At 50.3% G+C, this 13,270-nt stretch overlaps 1 protein-coding gene across 1 annotated transcript in view; it reads right to left on the bottom strand.

Moving 5' to 3' along the window:
• The window catches only part of FBXO10 (F-box protein 10), a 69,029-nt gene that overhangs the window by 6,772 nt on the left and 48,987 nt on the right, over window positions 1-13,270 (bottom strand). The window contains exons 5-9 of the mRNA XM_010369983.2: window positions 12,134-12,270; window positions 8,171-8,241; window positions 5,763-5,915; window positions 4,514-4,783; window positions 1,094-1,407 (exon numbers count right to left, since the gene is read on the bottom strand). Of these exons, the coding sequence (XP_010368285.2) occupies window positions 1,094-1,407; window positions 4,514-4,783; window positions 5,763-5,915; window positions 8,171-8,241; window positions 12,134-12,270 (945 nt within the window). The remainder of the gene's footprint in view (window positions 1-1,093; window positions 1,408-4,513; window positions 4,784-5,762; window positions 5,916-8,170; window positions 8,242-12,133; window positions 12,271-13,270) is intronic.

The following is a 13,270-nucleotide window of genomic DNA, read 5'->3' as shown; positions in this document are numbered from 1 at the left end:
GGCGCCTGTAGTCCCAGCTACTCGGGAGGCTGAGGCAGGAGAATGGCATAAACCCGGGAGGCGGAGCTTGCAGTGAGCTGAGATCTGGCCACTGCACTCCAGCCCGGGCGACAGAGCGAGACTCTGTCTCAAAAAAAAAAAAAAAAAAAAAAAAAAAAGGAAGAGATACCAAGCACTGTGGAGAGTGCTCTGTGAGGACTGAGCACGGTGGAGAGTGCTGTGAGGACCGAGCACGGTGGAGAGTGCTGTGAGGACCGAGCACGGTGGAGAGTGCTGTGAGGACCGAGCACGGTGGAGAGTGCTCTGTGAGGACCGAGCACGGTGGAGAGTGCTCTGTGAGGACCGAGCACGGTGGAGAGTGCTGTGAGGACCGAGCACGGTGGAGAGTGCTCTGTGAGGACCGAGCACGGTGGAGAGTGCTGTGAGGACCGAGCACGGTGGAGAGTGCTCTGTGAGGACCGAGCACGGTGGAGAGTGCTGTGAGGACCGAGCACGGTGGAGAGTGCTGTGAGGACCGAGCATGGTGGAGAGTGATATGTGAGGTAGGGGTGGGCAAAAGCACCAAACAAGGGGTACCTCAAACAGCCTCGGGTGGCAGGTGGGGGCTCAGGGACTCTTCCTGAACAGACACAGCTAAGCTGCAGGACTGTAGTGCAAGGCGGGCAGGGGATATGCGGGGTATATAGGGAAGAGTGTGTGCAAAGTCCCCAAGGCAGGATCTCTCTCATTAAGCATCTACTGTACGCCAGGCACTGTGCAAGATTCTGTTAAGGAAAGAGAGCTGAAATAGTCTGACTTTGACCTGGAGACCATGAAGATACCTCGGGAGGCTCCCAACACCATGACAAGGAGGTGACACCCCATCCCTGGCTTCCTGCTGGTGAGCCCTTGTTCATCCTTCAGGACTCGGTTTCTCTGTCCCCTCCTGTGGGAAGTCCCACCCACATTTCCCAGGCTGAGTCCTGGCAGGAGGGATACTGTCCCTTGTAGTGCTGAGTGATTACAGTTCTGTTCTCAGCAGAGGCCACGAGGACTGTCCCAGGGTTGTGCCCTGTGTGGGCACCACATGTCACACACATGCACACATACTCACTTTAGTGTCGGACCTAGGCAGCAGCTGCAGCCCGCTGCCCCGATTGCCAATGATATCATTTTCAATGACGATGGTGCTGTCGCCCTTGGTGATAATGCCATGGCCTCTGTTGTCATAGATACCATTGCCCCGGAGCTCCACTTTGCACTGGGCCTCAACCTTGACCCCACTTTGCCGGTTGCAGGAGATGCTGTTGTTGGCCACTCGGGTGGGTTGGCTGCTCTGGGCCACAGTAATGCCTCTGTCCCCATTCGCGTGGATCACATTGGTGATGACATGCAGTGCCTCGCTGCTCTGGACATAGAGTCCTGACGCTATGGGTGGAGGGGTTGGAAAGCACAGGGGGGTCCCAGGGTCAGCCCTGACACCACCAGTCAGGAAAAGCCTTCCCTGAATTGTGCACTCCAGGAGAACGGAGTGGAGAAGAAGAGGTAGCAACACTCAGAACCAACCCTTGAGTTTGCATCTTCCAAGCTGATGAAACAGGAGGAAATCCAGGTGCGTCAACAAAACTCTGGTTCTTCTGCATGAAGTCCTTATTCAGTGTAGCCAGGGAAACATGATGTGAGAAGGCTCCTCTGGCCTGAGCTCCCACCATGTGCTTGAATGCCTCCGGCACCACCGCCATCCTACTGCCACTTCCACCTCCCTGACGGGGTGCCCACTACCGCCTCAAGGCTACAGGGTGCCCACTACCGCCTCAAGGCTGCTCACTCCCCCTCTGGACAGGCAGATCTACTCATTAGAGGTTTTGCTTTGCTCTCCTTCCTACAGTAAGCTGGAATCTGCCTCCCTACTGTTTGGGGAAATTTTCTTCTTAATGAAAATTCTGTAATTTTGGAGTAGAAAACTTACTAAGCAAAGTAATATGTGTCAAAAATGTGTTAGAAATTTGGGAAAGGGAAACTGACGCTTGGGGTTGTGTGTACTCAAAGACACCCTATTGGGGCAGTGCTGGGGGAGGTCGTGTGCTGGACGATGACTGGGGCCCTGCAGCAGTGTGGAGCCACAAGCCTGCAAGCTCAGATCTCTTCGTGGCACCAGCCTGTTGCTTCTCCTGGCTTGGTTGAGAACAACAAAAGTAAGTATTTGTGAGTGTAGGTGGCTTTGCCTGTCGTACCGGACAGACAGCATGGCCACATGGAGGAAACTCTGACCTGGGAGGGGAGAGAACTCATTTTCCGAATAATTGGGTTAGGGCTGCTGGTTATCCATCTCCCTGTCCTCTACCACTACCACAGGCAAGTGCTTACCAGGCCCAGGAATCTTGTTTTGTTTTGTTTTGTGACAGGGTCTTGCTCTATTGCCCAGGTAGTAGTGCAGTGGCACCATCATAGCTCACTGCAACTTCAAACTCTGAGTCCTGAGCTCAAGCATCCTCCCACTTCAGCCTCCCTAGTAGCTGAAACTACAGGTATGTACCATCACGCCCAGCTAATTTGAAAAAAAAATTTTTTCTCAGTAGAGATGGGGCTCTCTATGTTGCCTAGGCTGGTCTTGAACTCCTGAACTCAAGCGATCCTCCTGCCTTGGCCTCTAAAAGTGTTAGGGTTACAAGTGTGAGCCTCTGCACCTGGCCCAGGAATCTGTTCTTAATAAGCCTTCCTCCATTTCCTGACCCACCCATCCATCCTACCCTCCAACCCCCACCCCACAGTGATTTTGATAATCAGCTAGCTTTGGGAGCCCTGGAGTTAGATGAACTACACAGTAATTTTTTTTTAATTCAAGAAATATCAAACATTTTCTACCATCTTTTTTTTTTTTTTTTTTTTTTGAGACGGAGCCTTGCTCTGCCGCCCAGGCTGGAGTGCAGTGGCCGGCTCTCAGCTCACTGCAAGCTCTGCCTCCCAGGTTGACGCCATTCTCCTGTCTCAGCCTCCCGAGTAGCTGGGACTACAGGCGCCCGCCTCGTCGCCCGGCTGGTTTTTTGTATTTTTTAGTAGAGACGGGGTTTCACCGTATTAGCCAGGATGGTCTCGATCTCCTGACCTCGTGATCCGCCCGTCTCGGCCTCCCAAAGTGCTGGGATTACAGGCTTGAGCCACCGCGCCCGGCCTTTTTTTTTTTTTTTTTTTAAAGACAGGATCTCACTCCTGTTGCCAGGCTAGAGTGCAGTGGTGCAGTCTTACCTCACTGCAGCCTTGAACTCCTGGGCTCAAGTGATCCTCCTGCCTCCTGAGTAGCTGGGACCACAGGCACATGCCACCAGATCCAGCTAATTTTTCTTTTTCTTCTTCTTCTTCTTTTTTTTTTTTTAAGAAACCAGGTTTTGTTATGTTGCCCAGGCAGGTCTTCAACACCTGGCCTCAAGCAATCCCCCCGTCTTGGCCTCCCAAAGTCCTGGGATTACAGGCGTCATCCCTGGCACCTGGCCTCCATTTTTCATCAGGTTTAGGATAACATAGATTTAAAACACTTTTATTTTCTGCCTAAGAGAGAAAACTCATTGCCAATTCAACCATGATATGCATCTCATGAGAGATGTTAAATTGTGAGAAATGTATCCTAGCATTGATTAAAAGTGTATGTGCCAGAGGTGGGATTTGGTACTGCAGGGACAGGGGCACTGAGCTGGGTGGACTTCAGTTCTTTGTCTCAAGTTCATGGCCTATCAGTGTTGATGGAACAGCCACAGAAATAAATACAGCCATGAGGCCCCATAACAAATGCCAGTGGGGCTGGGGAGGGCCCGGTTCAAAGGAGGAAGGAATGAAGGGGTACATTCACAGCAGGTTTTAAAGTTCAAGTTAGTTTGGGACATGCGGATGGGAGAAACGGCATGAGTGAGGTCAGCAGGTTAGGAGGCAGGGAAGAATGGATTCAAGTTTAGTGAATAAATGCAGGGGGACTGGGGATCAGGCTGGAAGTGGCTGATGAGGCCTGAGGGCAAGTTGGGATCAGTCTGCAGAAGGCCCTGCCTGGCGGCTGCACCATCTAAAAATTAAGGAGTGCCTCTGCTCAGCCACCCCACTGTCTGTGAAGTGAGGAGCGCCTCTCCCTGGCCCCCACACTGTCTGGGAAGTGAGGAGCGCCTCTGCCTGGCCCCCACACTGTCTGGGAAGTGAGGAGCGCCTCTGCCTGGCCCCCACACTGTCTGGGGAGTGAGGAGCGCCTCTGCCTGGCCCCCACACTGTCTGGGAAGTGAGGAGCGCCTCTGCCTGGCCCCCACACTGTCTGGGAAGTGAGAAGCGCCTCTGCCTGGCCGCTGTGCAACCCTCCAAGTGTGAAGTGGCAACCTTGTGTGTGATCTTTCTGCCCTCCCCAAGTTTGCATTTTTGACATTAAAGTTTACTTTTAAATTAACATTAAATTAAAAGTTTTAAATTAAAATTAAATTAAGAGTTTTAAATCGGAGAAAAAAAAATAGTGGGGAGCCATGAAAGGTTCTTGAGCAGGGGCTGAGGGGGGTACACTCACCTCCATTGTGATTAATACTGTTAGACTCAACAAGAGCTATGGTGATGGGCCGGCGCAGTGGGTCGTCCTCCTTCTCCAGCTCTGTCTCCCAGAGGATGGCGTCCCCATCCTCACTGAAGTTCTCTTGAGCCCTATGGCCTCGAGGTAACTCGCTGGAGCCATCCTTCTGGCTAAACACTGCCACTCCATACAGGCCATTGTAGCTGACGTGGTTGCTGGTGACATGGGGGAGGCTGGACGACATCATCCACACACCACAGCCCTTGTTAGCTGGAACAGTGAGAGGAGCTGGTCACCGACACTGAACTCAGGTGAAGCGGCACCTGAGTGTCCCTGAGAGGGGAAGCAAAAGCCACTGGCCTGGGAGAGAGTCCCTGACTTGCTAATGACCTCGGATAAGCCACTTGATGGCTCTAGCTGCAGACTTCACCTTCACACAAGAGAGGTCGTCAGGATCAGGTGAACCTCACAAGCTTGGCTCGTTCCACACAGTGTGAAAGTGCTCTGAGGACTGTCAGGGCCACATGTCCACATCAGAAGCACATGAACCCACAGTGACAGTGCCAAGGGGGCACCAATCCTTCCCTGCATAGGAGGCAGCCCAGTTGGAATCCCAGCCCTACCACTTGCCAGCTGTGAGACCCTGAGCAAGTTACCAAACCTCTCTCTGTCCCTCAGTTTTCTCATCTTTCAAATGGGGTTGATAACTGTGCCTCCTTCAGAAGGCAATCATGAAGATTAAATGTGATTGTGCATAGAAAGGGCCGAGCAGAGAGGTGGGCCTGAGTCACCTTTATTATCATCACTGTATTATTAGAGCTACAGTCCAGACAGATGAAGGCTCTGCCCAAAGTCACTGAGTGAGAAGAGTTTTCTTCCTGCGATTATCTTGTTTTCCCATTATATTTTCAGTTCTCTGGATCAAAAGAAAGGATGAGAGGAGTGACATGCACATGAGCCAGGGCTGAAATGGTCCTGTTCTTAAGACATGACACAACTCCTGTCTTTTGCTATTTTAAAAGGGGATAAAGCCTTCTGCTTTGCTAACCCCGGGGTCAATCTGGACTACAACGTGATTTATAAGAGGCTCTTTGTTCTGAGAGGGCCTGGGTGACTGTGGCCTGAGAATGCCTGTTCAGATGAGGTCTTTGAGGCATGGGGAAAGGCAGTGACCTTCTCAGGACCCACAAGCTGGAGATGGAAACTGGGTTTCCTGCCTCCCTGGCCCGGTTGGGAACAAGCTCCTCACCGTAGATGGTATTTCCTTCTATGAGGCCTTTGCCTTCGTCTCCCACAACCACGCCATCTGAATAGCCAAAGCAGATGAGGTTACTCCTCAGAACGGGGATTCCTCCGCGGCGGATGTCCACACCTCCCCACTGATTCTCACGGATGACATTTTCTATGGAGAGAAGCAGAAAAGAAGGTCAGTACCCAAGGGCCAGCTCCAGTGCTGGCAAATAGGACTTGAACAGTTTCGATCAAGGCCACTCCAGACCAGAAGGCCCTGGCCTTACCCTGCCAGCAATTAGCACTGTAAATCTTGTCTGCTGTCTGATGTTTCAGGGACTTATCTGCTGACTCCTTTCCCCAAGGGCAAGGCTTGTGTCTATCTTGTGCACTCCTATCTCCCCGGCACCTACTTTACCCAATGGCCTTGAGGACTGATGATTAAAAATGAACTAGTTTTGGCCAGGCACGGTGTCTCACGCCTGTAATCCCAGCACTTTGGGAGGCCAAGGCGGGTAGATCACTTGAGCCCAAGAGTTCCGGACAATCCTGGGCAAAATGGTGACACCCTGTCACTACAAAAAAATTAGCCAGGTGTGGTGGTGTGCACCTGTAGTCCCAGCTTCTTGGGAGGTTGGGGTGGGAGGATCACTTGAACTCTGGAGGTCAGGGCTGCAGTGAGCTATGATCGCACCACTGCACTACGGCCTGGATGACAGACTGAGACCCTGCCTCAAAAAAAAAAAGAATAAACTAGCTTTGGTGAGTGACACTGGTGTCCAAAAAACCAACCAACCAAACAAAAGGAAACAAAACAAAGAGTAGCCCGGACGTCTGAAATCCCAGCACTTGGGAGGCTGAGGCAGGCGGATCACCTGAGGTCAGGAGTTCAAGACCAACCTGACCAACATGGAGAAACCCTGTCTCTACTAAAAATACAAAATTGGCTGTGGTGGCACATGCCTGTAATCCCAGCTACTCGGGAGGCTGAGGCAGGAGAATCACTTGAACCCGGGAGGTGGAGGTTGCAGTGAGCCGAGACTGCGCCATTGCACTCCAGCCTGGGCAACACGAGTGAATGGAACTCTGTCTCAAAAAAAAAAAAAAAAGAATAAACTGGCTTTAGAGCCCTCAGAGACAGAATGTGGCCATCTACCCACAAGCCTGTGAGAAGGCGCTAGCCTCACCTGTCCTTCTCAGCCTCAGTTCTGAACTCTGACCACACCCATCCCCTCCTCCTCCTGGGAGCCACTATCTCTCAGGGGTAGGTGAAAGAGTCATGGGTCAGAAGGGTAGTCCATGACACTGCTGCTCCAACACTGGCAGGGAAGACGCAGCCTCTTGGGACTGAGGTGCAATGGCTCAGGATCCTGTGTGACTGGCCTCTTCCTGTCTCCATGACCCCACTGCAGGCCCCTTGCGCACCACACTCCAGTCCCACAAGTGATGTCCACTCGGCCATGCTAAGTCTGTTCTCACAGGCAGCCCTACATGGAAGGTTCTTTCCCAGCTCCTCCAGCCACTCCCACTCAGGATCTGGCTTCCTTGTCACCTTCTCAGAGGGCTGCCCTGACCACACAATCCCAAATGCCCGCCCAGTCCCTCTATTGCCTTAATTATCCATAGAGCACTTGTCACCCTCAGATAGGATGTTTTCTGCTCATATATGTAGGCTTTATTTATTCGCTTCCTCTCCTAAAATGTCAGTGGCTGAGAGCCTTGTTCACTGCTGCAACTGTAGCTTCTGGAATGCGGCCTGTATGCAACGCGTGCTCAATCCATGTCTGGTAACTGCAGTCAGGGGGATTCCCTGGACCAGGATTTGTGGAATCCCTTTCATATCCCAGGCCTGGCTCTGCTCTGTGCTGAGGCTACACTGATGTACCAGACAGACTTGACCCTCACCTTGTGGAATATACCGCTTTATAACAGAGGAGATGGACACCACAAACCACTAAGAAATTAAGTCAAAGGCCCTAGAGAGGAGGCATCCTGGGTATAGTGAGTGTATCTGTGTACAATGGGGAAGTCAGAGAAGGTTTCCCTGAGGAAGTGACAATTAAGCTGAGACCCAAAGTATAAGCAGGGGTTAGCCGGGTGGAGGTTTCCAGAGCAGGCAGAGGTCCGTACAAAGACCAAGGAGGGATTCGGATAGGTGGCTGGCATCGGTGCTTCTGAAACATCTGTGAGCCACCTGGTGATGGCCTGTCGACTCTGGGCCTGGAAGGAGCAGACACCCACTCTGTGCTAGGCCCTCCTGTAAGAAGCACAGCCACCATGCAGCTGGCGTCCCTGAGCTCCAGCCCACAGTCAGAGAAAGAGGCCATCGTCTGTGGGGGTAAAGGAACAGTGTGAGGTCCTGAAGCTGGGGGGTGAGGCCAGGGGACCTTGGCATGGCTGCCAGGTGCCAGGCAGTTCCATCCATACCTGTGATGAGGCCTTTGCCATTCTCATTCACTGCTATGCCGGCAGCACGGCCCTTGAAGATGTGGTTCCCGCTAAAGTGGAAGAAGAACAAAACAAAGAGGTGAGCCCAGGGCATCAATGTCATGCTTCCAGCAGACTGCCTTCTTTCATGGAAACCCTGTCTCTACAAAAAAATCTGAAAAATTAGCCAGGTGTGGTGGTGTGCACCTGTAGCCACAGCTTCTTGGGGGGTTGGGGTGGTAGATCACTTGAGCTTCCCTATGGCTCAAGTCCACAGGGGCATAAAAGCATTTCCTAAAGTCCCTTTATAATCCAGGCATATAGAAATGTTTAGTTGTCACTGGGACAGCTTCACCAAAAACTAAACCCCCAACTATGCTATATACGCACAATGATATCCAGTTCACTGTAGCCTCACTTGACTGTCATCTACATATATACCCATGCATATATACACACACACATATTTTTTGTTTTGTTTTGTTTTTGAGGTCTTGCTCTGTTGCCCATGCTGGAGTGCAGTGGCACAATCTCAGCTCACTGCAACCTCCACCTCTTGGGTTCAAGCGATGTTCATGCCTCAGCCTGGACTACACGTGTGCACCACTACATCCAGCTAATTTTTTGTATTTTTTGTAGAGCTGGGGTTTTGCTATGTTGCCCAGGCTGGTCTCAAACTCCTGGCCTCAAGTGATCCGTCCGCCTCAGCCTCCTAAAGTTCTGTGATTATAGGCATGAGCCTCCGTGCCTGGCCTTATATGTATTTTATCCAACCCTCAAATGTTTGAGCCAGAAAATGTTTACAATTTTTTTTAAGACATGGGTTCTCGCTATGTTGCTCAGGCTAGCCTCGACCTCTTGCACTCAAGTGATCCTCCCACCTCAGCCTCCCAAGTAGCTGGGACTACCGGCGTGAGTAACTGAGCCCTGGCATATTTTTACTATAAATCTCACCTCCAGAAAGGATCCGTGGCCACTTGGAGAAACGTGTATGTGTGTACATGGGGCAGGCAGAATAAAGATCCAGGAGGGATGAGAAAACATTGAGAAGAAGGGGACGGATCAGTGTACTAAGAGCCCGGGATGGGATATTAACTGCAGATGAGCACGATTTGAGCCCTGTACTTCTCTGCATCCAAGGAAAAAAGAAAAACATAATAGGTTACGTAACTTTATGTGGCAAAAATATATGCTATGGTTTGTCTCATCCAGACCATTTCAGGGATCTTAAACTTCATTCTGTATCCTGCTCCAGACTGTTATCTCTCATTGCAAAGAAACAAAGGAAAAAAGCACAACTTATTCTCTCAAGATGACTATGTTTTATAAACCTAACACTGATCTGATTATGATATTCCTCACCCAAAACTCTTTAATGGTTCCCCAGCATCCCCAAGGTAAAGCCCAGACTTTTCAGCTTGGTGTATTAGTTTCCTATTGTTACTATAACAAACTACCACAAATTTGGTGGCTTAAAACAATACAAATTTCTGTCTTTCAGTTCAGGAGGTCAGAAGTTGAAAATGGGTTTCTCAGGGCTAAAATCAAAGTGTCAGCAGACCTGTGTTCTATCTGGAGGTTCCAGGGAGAATCCATTCCTCATCCTTTCCAGCTCCTAGAGGCCGCCTGCACTTCTTGGGCTGTGGCCTCATCACTCTGACATCTGCTTCTGTCCTCACATCTCCTGCTCTCTTATTTTTTATTTTATTTTATTTATTTTTTTGAGATGGAGCCTCGCTCTTGTCACCCAGGCTGGAGTGCAGTGGCACGATCTCAGCTCACTGCAACCTCCACCTCCCGGATTCAAACGATTCTCCTGCCTCAGCCTTCCGAGTAGCTGGGATTACAGGCACCTGCCACCACGCCTGGCTAATTTTTGTATTTTTAGTAGAGATGGGGTTTCACCGTGTTGGCCAGGCTGGTCTCGAACTCCTGACCTCAAGTGATCCACTCACCTTGGCCTCCCAAAGTGTTGGGATTACAGGCATGAGTCAGCGCACCCGGCCCCTGCTCTCTTAATCTGATTCCCCTGCTTCCTTCTCATAAGGGCCTGTGGTTACACTGGGCCCACCTGTATCATCCAAAATAACCTCCTTTCATCTTTCTCCAAGGCCCTTCACTCAATCAAGTCTGCAAAGTTCCTCCTGCCTTGTAAGGCAACATATGCACAGGGCTCAGGGACTAAGACATGGACATCTTTGGGGCCATTATTCTGCCTATTGCACTTGGCATTCAAGGTCCTCTGCCGTCCAGCAGCAGCCTGCCTTTGCACTATCCCTCTGGCATCTCGTGCCCGGACACACCACATTTCTCACCATTTTCTCAGACATACCCTGAATTTCACTGCCTCTGGCCCAGAATGCCTTTCCCCTGGCCATAAAATCCTATTTATCTTTGAAGCACAACTCAAATGTCAGCTCCCTGACATGCTCAGCTGAGATCACGGCTGAGCTCTTCAGGCAGTCTGCACGAACGCCTAGTAAAGTGCTCATTTTGGTGAGTCTTCCATCATGGCTGTGTGAGTGTGTGTCCGTCTCCAGCATGAGACTGTCAACTCCACGAGGCAGGGACTGTTCTTGTACATGTTGTATATCACTGCCGCCTTATACAGGGTGGCTGGAATGTGTGGTCAGTGAACGGCACACATACATACAAATACTCTTCTGTTCAGGCAATAATGCAGAAGAAGGGAAAGAGCTCTATGACCACTAATTGTTTTTAGTAAGCTGTCTGTAACAGTGAAAAACAGGATTATGTTCCATAATTTTTGAACCAGCAATTAGGTCTGGTTCAAAAATTATGGTATATCAAAATACTGGAATATGGTGAAACTTTCCAAGACGATGAATATAAAGGCCATGCATACGACAACATGGAAACAAAGTACCTATGGAATAATGCAGGGGGGAAAGCGCTCTGAATATACTTGCTGCCCATTAATGCCAGCTATTTTCCTAAAGCACAGACATAACTGTGTGAGTCTTCTGCTCAGAGCCTTTAATGAGTCCCTGCTGTGTAGACAGAACAGGCTCCCCAGCCTCAGCTTGGTCTGCGTAAGGCCTTCCTCATCTGGCCCAAGCCTTTCTTTCCATCATTCCTTTCCACTCTGCTGTGTGGCACAGATGGTCTGCCACAAGGACATCAAGGGTGCCCACAGGGCCCAAGATATTCTGGGACTGTCCCAATTTAAAATATTCTATAGCACTGTCACACCATGTCAGATTTTTTCTCAAGCCACCATGAACAGTTTGCTAACCCCTGAATCTGCTGTGCCCTGCTGCCTTTGCTCATGCTGTTCCCGTTACTAGGAACATCCACCGACCCCTCCCTGCCCCCACCTGCATGAGTCCAAGTCTTACCCATATTCCAAAGTCTGACTCTGATGCTACCTCCTAAATAAGGCCTTCCCACATCCTCCTAGTCAGAATGAGTCTCTCCTTCTGGTACCACTCTGACAGCATTTATCACAGTCTGCCCCATACTAGAACTGCGACGGCAGACAGGGTCCCAGGACTGCCACTGCCGCCTCCCACCTATCACTTATGTCAGTCCCTGACCATAGCATGCTTTCGTGCTGAGGCCAGGGCCAGCACCAGGATGTTGACACAGCTCCCCCAGTCACCACTAGCAACTAACTGAAATTGTTAGGTGAGCTGAAATCTATGTTCCATTCCTGCCTTGGGGTACTTCTGTGCCCATTTCGCCAGGCTAGAGTAAGCTCCCAGGGAGCAGACTCTGCCCATGTTGGAAGTGCTCAGTAGTGACTGCCGAATAGAACGCCTACACAGAGTTAACTGGAAGGGCACGTAAACACAAAAGCAGCCGTGTTACTGGTATGGGATGATGAGTGAAGTCTCTTCTCTGCTTGCATCTGTACAGTTGTTTCCGTAAAGAGTGTTTTCAAATGGAGAAGAGACAGGGAGGAGGTTAACAAAGACAAAGGAGGGAAACAGCAGCACACACCTCACGACGGGGTTTCCGTGGTACAGGATGTAAATGCCAGCCTCCTTATTGGAAAAGATTTGATTGTTCCGGATGATGCCTTTCCCATTGCCAAGGACGACAATGCCAGAGCGAAGGCCATGGTGGATCTGGTTACACTGCAAGTGAAAATGAGACACCACAGAAGCCAGATCAGACATGCCAGTGAGAAGCAGAGTGCCCAACTGCCGCCCACATCTCCGCGGCGGGATGAACACAGTGGAAAAAATGACGTCACTGTAAGATCCCTAGCCCGTGACAAAGGGAACGGGTCGTGCTGCCACCATGCCATTCCTGCACCAGTACACACATCAAAACCTGTAAGGGAGACTATGAAGATTGGAGTCTTCGCTGCCCAGCCTCTTAGAAGGGCTCTTGGTCTTCACCTGCAAGGCAGGCTACCGAAAGTTTCAGAGCCTCTAATGAGTCCCCCAAACACACAATCATTTGGCCAGGCCATAACTTCCAGGGTCCAGGGAGGCCATCTCTTGGGGAAGGGCAGCACCCCAGGGCAACCAAATGTTGGCCAAGTGCAGTCCTAAAGGGGCCACATGCACAGAGGGGTCAGAGTCATTTGACTTCTAGTCCTTTCTCATTTAGGAAGGGTCAGCGGGAGATGCAGACACTGAGGTGCCAGGCTGTCCCATGGGGCATAAGGTCTTAGAAGGTGTATGAGCTACAGGATCCCAAGAGATATCTTTCTGGTTTTTTTTTTTGTAGAGACAGGGTTTTTGCTTCGTTGCCTAGGCTGCTCTTGAACTCCTGGCCTCCAGTGATCCTCCCATCTTGACCTCCCAAAGTGCTGGGATTACAGGTGTGAGCCACCACATCCAGCAAGATATTCATTTCTGACATCTCTGTGCGAATGGGAAAACAGGTGCAGGATTATATAGTACATTTGTGGAAGAGCCAGATCTGAAGCCTAGTTTTTCCTCTTTCCCATTCCAGTTAGTTGCTTTTGCACAGTGACTTAGTATTTTTAGATTAGAATAATAATACTATTGTCTCACTCTAATTGTTAATTTATAGCAGAAGGCCAATTCTATACTTTGTAAATTGGGAAGTTAGCTGTATCTCTTCCAAAACGATTTCACAGAAATAAAGTTCTAGTTGGTTTTA

The sequence above is a fragment of the Rhinopithecus roxellana genome, chromosome 16 (assembly GCF_007565055.1).
Source record: "Rhinopithecus roxellana isolate Shanxi Qingling chromosome 16, ASM756505v1, whole genome shotgun sequence".
Taxonomy (NCBI): domain Eukaryota; kingdom Metazoa; phylum Chordata; class Mammalia; order Primates; family Cercopithecidae; genus Rhinopithecus; species Rhinopithecus roxellana.
The sequence above is the reverse complement of the archived record's forward strand: the minus strand, read 5'-3'. Positions and strand labels throughout refer to the sequence as shown.